This window comes from Megalops cyprinoides, chromosome 17, assembly GCF_013368585.1.
Source record: "Megalops cyprinoides isolate fMegCyp1 chromosome 17, fMegCyp1.pri, whole genome shotgun sequence".
In the NCBI taxonomy this organism is placed as follows: domain Eukaryota; kingdom Metazoa; phylum Chordata; class Actinopteri; order Elopiformes; family Megalopidae; genus Megalops; species Megalops cyprinoides.
In genome coordinates this window covers 20,522,759-20,532,778 of record NC_050599.1, presented here as the reverse complement: position 1 = coordinate 20,532,778, position 10,020 = coordinate 20,522,759, and the positions used below count along the sequence as shown (strand labels likewise).

General features: G+C 40.9%; 2 protein-coding genes across 2 annotated transcripts; one reads left to right on the top strand and one right to left on the bottom strand.

Moving 5' to 3' along the window:
* Positions 1–2,896: 2,896 nt before the first annotated feature.
* pfn4 (profilin family member 4) lies at positions 2,897–3,956 on the bottom strand. Its single transcript, XM_036549209.1, has 4 exons — positions 3,545–3,956; positions 3,309–3,443; positions 3,088–3,193; positions 2,897–2,925 (listed from the first exon to the last, which is right to left on the bottom strand). The coding sequence occupies exons 1-4, from the start codon at positions 3,659–3,661 to the stop codon at positions 2,897–2,899; spliced, it is 387 nt and encodes a 128-aa protein (XP_036405102.1). The 5' UTR covers positions 3,662–3,956.
* A 789-nt stretch (positions 3,957–4,745) lies between these two features.
* fam228a (family with sequence similarity 228 member A) lies at positions 4,746–8,701 on the top strand. Its single transcript, XM_036550318.1, has 7 exons — positions 4,746–4,829; positions 6,228–6,305; positions 6,537–6,731; positions 6,843–6,923; positions 7,267–7,354; positions 7,740–7,795; positions 8,693–8,701. Exons 1-7 carry the CDS (start codon positions 4,746–4,748, stop codon positions 8,699–8,701), a joined length of 591 nt encoding a protein of 196 aa, XP_036406211.1.
* The last annotated feature ends 1,319 nt before the right edge of the window (positions 8,702–10,020 follow it).

Genomic DNA, 10,020 nt, shown 5'->3' with positions numbered 1-10,020 from the left:
GGGGACCATGTCTAATACCTTCTTTACATTTAATTCAGTAAAATAAGTGCAATTAACAAGGTGGATAAAATGATATTAAGTCATTGTAGACACTTCAGTAAGACAATATAAATTTATGAAACCGTTGTAAACTAACTTTCATGTATGGGTTGTATTTTGTACATTAGATTGTGTTCAATTGTAATAATTATTAAATTGTGTTTAGAAATAATGCATTTTAATATTCACTGTTCTGTTCATAACCAATTCATCATGCACCTTTGTGTTTTCTTAATCTAGCTGAATTTATGGAATTATTGATAGATAATAAAGTTTGGATTACTACCTTTTTCAGGTACAGAATTACAGTGGCACCATAATCTTTACAGATTACAAAATACTAATCTCCCCCTTTCAACTGAATGCTGGTTACTCACAAGGTAATTTAAATCTCCAAACCATATAGCTCAAAAGGTCAGAGGTTATCCTGGTTGCTGTGGTGTGCATCACATGAAACCACTGCTGCTGGGCAAGACTTAAGTGCATTACAGGGCCAAGGGTCAAAGAGGGGGACAATATCATATTCAGAGTCTGGTATGACCCAGTTGAGGATGGAAAATCCCTCCATTTTGGAGGCCATTGAACAGAAGGATGTCATCATCCCTCTCGGCCCATCGAGATCTGAGCAGTGAGCAGTGTTGTCTACCATTACACTGCATTTGTGCGTTGCAAGACTCCAAAGAAGTACGTGCAGATATGTCCAAATAGTGAATAGTCAAAAAGATGTGAAAAATATGCTTCAATCACTTTGACACATTTCATACAACTTTTGATTGTTTTTGTTTACATTTCAAAGATACACTCTACGGTCATAAAACATAAAATCTTTTCCCTTCCCTATTTTCAGTCTCAAGCTTGGTATGCAATGGGGTCTTGCAAGTACATGGCCAGGTAGGACATTGTTTCTTGTACCTTGCCTTCTGTTGTATCTTTTCCCAAACCATGTTGTCCCCCACATACACAGTCTCTCCAGGAAATGTAAAAGACCCTGTTGCCAGGGCACTTCTGGACCTGCGAATGTTACATAAAGCCAGCGGGAAGCACAGAATTGCCTCAGCAAAAGGAGGGGGGTGACATAAAGGGAGAACTGCCAGGTAGAGGTCACACGGCTCTAGCAACACGGTGAAAGAATAGCCAGAGCTCCAACACAGAGGGGCCTGAAGGTGATACGGAAACACAGTCATGTATTAGTGAGTGTGACAGTTACACCGAATGACTGTATCTGTTATCATATGGTTCGCTTTTACAGGCCACCATTCAGGATGCTGTGAAAAAGAAGCCTTTGGAATTTCATTTTGTTCCACAGAACTGGAAAAACCTTACACACTATGTACAAAATGACATTATTGTGCAAAATCTTGATCGGTGATTAGTAAACTGATCGTTTGGCATAGGGATTGAATAATCCCAAAATCCAGGGACTGTCTAGTAATGTTTTGTTTTGTTTTTTTTTTAATAAATCGTATTTTAATAAATAGTTGTTAATAAGTAACAACTATTGATGCCATACTTCTGTAATGTTTTATAAATCAAGGAAACGGTTCTCTTGTGACCTCACTTCCTTCTTTAAATACAATGCCAAAATTACCATGATAAAATCTGTTTGTGAAACATAATATCCAGACTGTATAAGTTTCTACTGTCCAATAATATTAATAAATTACAGCAATCTTTAAGCATTTAGGTAAATTTCACCTTCAGTACAAGCTTCCAGTAAAAACAGACCTATTTATATTTTGTACACTACTCATATAATCATACTGTTTATCTCTGCTCAAAAACCTGATATTCTGACAAATTATGAGGATTATTCATACGATTGCATATATGAATTACAAATCATTCTATACACGTGTACTTTAGATGTTAATATTATCCCACTGTTTATTTCCTTTTCCACTGTTTTCAGAGTCTCTCGACCACCATTTGCCAGGGTCAGGATATCATTTTTCAGTCTTCCCTGACTGGCCTGGGTTTTGTATTTGGATTCCCCACACTCTGTTCAGGACTTTGTGACAATTCACTTGCAAAAATGCTCTACAGCAAATAAATTTTTTATATTTCATGCATAATTCAATCACCCACCATCAATCACAAAGAAGACCCAGATCAGCCCAACAACTGCACTTAGAGCGGCTCAATCCATTTGAAATTTAAATTTTCTCAGCTCCTCCCTTTGGGAGCTTCTATATTTCCTTTCATTTCCTTAGTTTGTCAGAGTTTGTATCTGAATATTGTCATCTTTTTATACACATCTTTCCCAATTTCTCCATTCTCCTAGTTGTTAAACAAATTTGGGAACTCCCCCCAAAGATAACATCCCAGCAAAAGCAGCGGTAGGACAATAAATAGTAGACTTTAAACAATTAACTGTTATGTGGCATCTTTATTACATAGAGAGTTGCTACACATTTAAAATGATTAAGTGTGGTAAGCAAATATCAAAATGAGAACAGGCATAATTTCCATAAATTTAACTAGGCAATTTAACCAAGCAGCAGAAAAACATTGAAAAAAAAAAAACAAAACCCAAAAGATTACACAGCAATAAATTCCATAACTTAATGAATGATAGTTTGGTGCCGAAATGAGATTGAATGTAGATGTAAGTAGACTATAAAGCATCCCGCTAATACCTGAGCAACAGTTTCTGCTCTTCCAGTTTCAATAACATGTGAGGCCAATAGGCTTAGGATTGACATAATAGTTCAATCCTTTTAAGTTCACTGCTCTGCTATTCCCACAGGACCAGCTTTTCTAGAGAGCACATTCCAATGGAGATTTCCTGTGTCCAAAGTTCAAGGAGTAGCTTTCCAGGTTCATCAACCACTGTTTTCTCCCACTGCCTCCTCTGGTTTCATTTCCCCTTCTCTCTTAAATATTCAGCTGGAGAAAGCAGACATCATATATCAGCACGTATTTTTCATATACATTGAGTGTAAGAGTAAATAATGTTGTACAAATGTGAGTGTAATTGTATCGTCTGGGAGTTATCTTGGACACTGTATATCGGGCAGAGGCTGATTCAGCATGGAGAATGTACCATACCCAACTTCTCGACTGCTTCCACACACACGCTGGCATACATGTTTTCATTGTACGTGGCAACGATTATGTACACTGCAGTCTTCACTAAAATTAGTCCATGACCATTCTAGAGAGAAAACAGAAGACCAAAGGACAGAAGGATACGCAGCACTTTACCGCTTGTTATGGAACATATTTAATTGGAAAATGTCTAGCTACATTCAGACTAACTATAAACTGACCGATTTGGAGTAAATGGAGTTCCTGTCGGCTCTGACACAGGTGTAATGTTTGCTCTGGAAACGGAAGCCACTCTCTCTTGTGACAGCTGTATGCTGGAAGGAGTCTATGAACATCTGAGCTTGCGGCGCCTTGATCTGGAGTAATATGGGGCAAATTAATTAAATATAACATCTTCAGCAATTGCAAGAACCATTAGCCTATATCCAGATACTGCTATAGCTTTGTTGTTACTTACATTAAACCCCGGGGACGCTGCACTCACTGTTCCGTTCTTTGCGGTTAAGATTGCAGCATTTTCAACATGTTTGGTATCGATTAGGCAATCCATCAGCAAATTTTGCAGCTGGTTCATTTTTAAGATCTACTGTAACAAACTGTAGCAAAATGAAGTTAGGTATTTGACTTTCTACTTGATAACAAAGCAAGCTATCTTTTATCCGATTGATTATTGTGCTGAGAATTTCCCCAATAGCTAGATCTCCGTTCTCTTCAGCAAAAGATATCCACGAGAATCGCACAGGTAGAAAAGTGAGTATAACCAAAAAATACAGTTAGTTAGGTATGTTAACTTGCTAGATACACACAATGTTACTACGGTCTCCGTCCAAAAAAATCCCGTCCTCGGCGAGACGTCACCATGGCAACAAAGTTCACGCTTTGTAAGAACTGAAGCTTTGACGCCTTCCGAGAGTCTTTCCCGTACTCCTGAGCACCAACTGCAACTAACTGGCTAGCTAGCTAGCTAACTTAGCTACATTCGACTTAGTGGTCCTGCTCCCTTGTGCCGTCCAAGCTGGGCTCATCGTGAGCTTAGAAATAAATGAGTACAAAAAAGGTAACCGGTGGAAGAAAAGAAACTTGATTTTCAGGGTAGCAAACTAGCTTACCTAGGTTAGTCTAACTACTTTGCCTTAAAGCTATAATTACAGATATAGGTAGCTACTTAGGTAGACTAGGTAGGTACTTATAGGTATTACCAATGTGTATTTTCTTTCGATTTTCGTAGTTATCTTTTTTTTGTTTGTTATTCAGGTATTCCATAGTGCGGCGTTTGCGTCCCACTTTGCATTTGGAGAACCAATTAGCAGCTAGCTAACATTAGGTAAGTTAGGTGGAATGCGACACCTGCACAGTGTTGCCAGCTACTTGTGATCGCCTTACAGTTCTTCATGAGCTGTCTACAGGTAAGTGCACTGGACCCGATCTTTTTGGCTTACCTTGCTGAATGTCAGCGTATTCTGTACGGAATTTAAAAGTGCGATTGCCGATTACAGCACATAAATCACAAAAAGAGAGTCCTCTAAGAGGTGAAACGGATACAAAAACTAATAAGTTGGTCTTCCTGGTACTATGTGTGAGTTAATGTTTAAGTAAGTTACACTGTTTGTGCGTGGCAGTAGGAAAAGACATTTTTGTGCTATAATTTTTGATCAGAAATGTCAGTTAAGAAGACGAAAGGCGCCGCCGCAGGTCTGATTACCGTCCACGCATCTGCTCCAGTAGCTGCGCTGAAGTCTGCGGTAAGTGACCCTTCAATGTACAAGAAGAACAATTACATATACTTACAATGATGAGCTGTACCGAACAATGCTATATCCTCAACTTGGTTTCTTCTTTATTTAAATAACAATTTAAAATGACAGCGTAAATGATATATGATAGATCACAACTGCTTGACAAGGTAGCCGGCATACTTTGTGCACCTGTACGCTACAGACTTGAACAGTGGCTCAAGTGGATCGAATACGAAGTCGCCAAGGGGCTGTCAAATTCTATTCTAATTCAAGTAGCGAAAGTGACACCTTGCCTCTCTGATGCCAAGTAATAATTGATCCCATTTCCAAGAGATGTAGTAAGCCTGCGTTCCTGCCAGTCTGGATCTGTTGTCACTGTACACCGGTAGCCGGCATGCATCGATACCTCTGTTTTCTTTGCGGGCTGTGTTGGACGGTGTCAGGGTTTGCCGTGTTGAGAGCTTATGGGATTAGAGCCCAAGACATCAGGTTACATGGCAATGGCAAGAAAAAAAGAGATAATACGGCCAGCTTTGTTCTCAGTCTTTCGTGCTCAGTGTCACTGGTCGTAATTTAACCACAGCACCATCTGGGTCTGTCAGTGGGTGGTGCAAGCACTCACGCCATGTGGCACCGGGTACTTCCTGTTATATGGGTGCCTGTTGAGTTGCTTCGGTGCGCACTCAATGATTGTGATGTCATCTTGCAGGTGACGGTAGAGGGAGGTGATCGGAAAAACACGCCGGTGTCCGTGTCAGAGAGCAGGAGATCTTGCCTCCGAAACAAGATCCCCTGCCCTTCCAAATGTGCGGGGAGAAGGAGAGCCGCGTCAGACTGGCTGTCCCACAGCTCTATCAGACGACTCCAGGTACAACACATTCCTCACATGCATGTAAACACACACATACCGTATGCACATACGCATGTGTGCCCACATACGCATACAGGCATACATACAGTGCTTACAAACACATGCACATGTACACATACATACATTCACACTCACATGTGGATATACACACACATGCACATGGACAGACATACAGTACATACGTACACAGTCACATGCAGATACATACGCGGACACATACATACATACATATGTACACACTCACATGCATACACATGCACACAAATACATACACACAAGCCTTAAGCCTCAGGCATCTCTCAGTCCCCTCCTACATGATTACTTGACAACCTGCGCTGTATGCAGACTACACTCATGTTTCTGTGGCATTGTCTTCAGACTGCTCCTGGGGGACTTAGAAACTCAGCCAACAGTTTTAGCCCTCGGTATCTTTCTTTGTAGCATGTCATAAAGGCGCATTAGGAAAAAAAACATATTACAGAATTACAGAAACAAGAAACTCTTTTCTCTGGTGTTTCTTCATACTGCTCTAGGCAAATTTAGAAACTGAGAACCGAGAAGCCAGGTTGATCACCCAGCCTCTGCTGGACACAGAGAATGGATTTGTTAAGGTAAGCATGTAATTAACAAAATATTTTATTATGTGTCTCTGTGAGAAAGGAGGTAAGGATGAAACGCTGACCTGGATTCAGTTATGAACCACAGCCTGTGGCTTGTCCACACTGCTGCTCCCAAAAAAATGCTACCCATCCCCCTCCTGTCACATAACCAGTCGTGACGGGGCTGCGTGATGCAGTGACTCGTGGCATAGCGTCGTGACAGACCGTGGCATGTTGCGACAGGACCTGGACAGCTATCTGAGCCACCGGGGGACCCTGGAGCTGAGGAAGAGGGAGCTCCTGCACAAGCGCTGGACGGAGCGTGTCTGGGCGCCCATCCAGAAGAGCATCGAGGAGCACCTCTCGCTCTGTTGCTGCGAGGAAGCAGAGAGGATGAGGAGCGCCCTCCTGCACTATGTGGAGTACTGCAACGCCAAGGTACATCAGCAAGAGACATGCTGTACCAGTGCTATCCCAGTGAAACTGCCAGGCATATACATATGCAGCTAAACTTTCTAATGTCTGCTTGAAATGTGCTGTTTCGATCAGGGTTTCGTGTCTCTAGAAGACTACGATCCAAATGAGTATGACCCCTTCCTGCATCACATCAACAGGCCTCATTACTTCAAGGTAAGGAAGGGGATTTACAGCAAACATATGTGTCCAGCTGTGGTTAAGAGTTCTAAAAGTAAGAGTCAAAAGGTGTTGCTACAGTAAGTCTTCCTATTATCAAGGAGGTTTACAGAGGGGGCACAATACCAAAACCGTATGGTTTTCGCTCATGTTCTTAACAGTACTTACCAAGTTTGTGTGAATCTCTCACAAGAGATGTGGCAGGAGGTTAATGCCATGTTCTCTCCTTCCTTAAAACTCCCTCATTCTATAGCACTTCCAAACAATGAACACTCTCCTGCCGGTGCTAATTGTGGAGAACTAGAGAAATCTGTTTCAGTGGGGTTAAAACTCTCTCCAGGTCTCCACCCCTGCCCTGAAAGACCCGCTGCTGCACCAATCACGGGAGAGGAATAAAGAAATCAGAACAGTCCTGCGCTGTCAAACAGGTGAGGTTTGTCCCTTTCATACCTCCAGGATACTTAACAGATTATTAAAAGTTATTCTGTTTTATAGATGATTGTGTTAAGTAATATAATCAATTAATCACCAGTGCATATGCTGAGTTGTAGAGGTAATCCAAATATAACACGCTAAATTTATATATGGAAGTTTGCAAAAGACTAGCAGAATTCTGCAAGCGGTACAACATATTTCTTGAGATAAAATGGGTTGTCAGGCTTTTGCCAAGACACCCCTCATTTGTTGATTGAATGAATTCAGCTTTACCAGTCAAGCATATGCATTCATGAGGTCATGAACTCTGCGTGATTTGTTACCTCAGATATCCAGTGTCCCAGACATAATCAGTCCCGTTTCGATTTTTAATTGCAGGGCACGTGTACACCCGCAAGCAAATCGAAGACTTGCTCAGGTTTAATTTGCCTCATGTGCCACGGTCATATTGTTACAGGGCAGGTGGTGCGTCATCATTCAGACAGCCCTCAGGGAAAACTGAGAGCCATTTTGGGAAGCCTAGTTGGTACAGCACTACTACAAGCTCATATATGTGACATGCTGTACTGCACAGGAAACAAATATATTATAAATATAATATAAATGTAATATAAATATAAGGGCTTTAGGTGTCCCAGGTTATTCACAGTAGGAGAATAAAGGGCCGGCTCTCACTTGGCTCAGCTGAATTTGTTGTTCATTTCTTATGTGCTTTCAAACAGTGGTCCATTACTTCTTCCATTTTAGAGGAATGGGAGCAAATAGTACATAATTAGTGGAAACACATTCAGTAGTAACATCATAATTGAAGAAAATTCCTCCTGCCACATGTCAGGTATACTTTGTATATATTACATTTTTCAATGAAATATATGTTGATAATTTTGGCCCTCTGATTAAATGTGCAATGTTTTTGTGCATTACTTGATCATATGTGAAAACATCCCAAAAAATATCTCCTAAAGTGTCCCACGGGAGCTTGTGTTAAGTGTGTCTATTTTTCCTTTTCCTCTTTTCACCTTGTGACAATCAAAACCCATTTATCATGCCTTACAGACTAGCCAATAACTGCTTTTTACGCTACATGTGTAGTTTTTAATTCATTAATTTATCCAGTGTATCCAGGTAACACTGTTTAGTGTTGGTTTCAGCTTTAAGCATCACTGAAGCATAGCAGGCTATTATCAGAAGCATGACACTGAACCCTGGTCCTGGAGGACCCCCCTCTCCTCAGTGAACTAATCATTACCTTGACTGAACCAAGGCCTCCTCCAGTCTATGACAGTGTTAGTGGTTTAAAGAAAGCTGGACTGTGGACTGTGGCCCTCCAGGTCAACTAAGCCCCGCTGCAGTCTCACACCACTCAGTATTACACACAAAGGAGGCTGAGACAGTGGCAGACTGCACAGGAGGGGTACTGTCCTGCACCATCGCTTAGATAAAGGAGGCCACCGACATCAGCACTGAGCTCAGCTACAAGACAGATACACAAATGTGGACATGAGCACTTGCGTGTTTCTGAGCAACATCATAATGACTTTTGTTGCATGTAGCCCTCTTGCTGTGCTCAGTCATTAAAGCCAATCCTCAAGTGTTTGTGTGTAGGTGTTGTCATTTCCATATTTTCACAAAATAATGCAAAGACAGGGGTTGTTAAAGCGTAGCCGGGGGTATCAGCTGTGGCCTCAGAGTATGAAGCACAGCGCCTCTCCCCACCCCGCACACACTCAGACAGCACATCACGTCTTTTTATGCTGACGTATTTGGTGAAAGCCACTTGTGTGCAATTAATGGAATAATGTACTTTTGAGACGCCACAATTACATCTGGCAAAAGGTCACTTAAATGGCACATTACCTAATTGGCATGCATGAGATTTTCGCAGTACTAAACAAAAGAAAAATCTGCTGAAGAAATGGTATTATTTGCCTGACAAGAGCATAAATGATCAAGACAAGTGTGAATAGTTGCTAATTAAATGTGTCATAGGAGGGTTTTGTTTTGGGGAGAAAGTTTTCTTTCAAAAAAAAAAAAAAACTGGTAACCCATATTATGACACAAAGCTGTATAAACACATTCCTGAAACCTTGGAAAATAGGGGGAAGTGAAAAATCCAAGTACTCAGATGGTATATGACTTGGTAAATCACTTTATTTGTCTCATACAATTCTATGATTCAGTGAATCTTACTTGGATGCCTTGTCTCTCAAGTCTCAGTCCACTCTGTCCTTTAGGAGCTTACACAGTAGTACTTGGTGGATAACAGGCCATGGATAGGTGAAGCCAATTTAAATCACTTCCAACATTCAAACCAATTCCATGGTTATTCCATGGATATTCCAGCCAGTTTTAAGACAAACACAAAACATAACTTAGTGCTGCATTTACAGATCATGCACAGACATATGAAAATAAACAGCTAGTGTTAAAAGATTAAGGAAGTGGGGGGGAAAGCATTGCATACCAGACCATTGACTTTTACTTACTCTGTGGTAGTCCCATGCTTCATTATTGCATTTATCTGTTGTCAGCCTGGTATTACAGAACTTTGTCAGATAACAAATAAAACAAACCAGGTTAAAAATTATATCAGACTCAAAAGCCTGGTCTTTAGAACGCTTTCTTGTTCAACCACCTGTACTACAGCCTGGGTTGAATT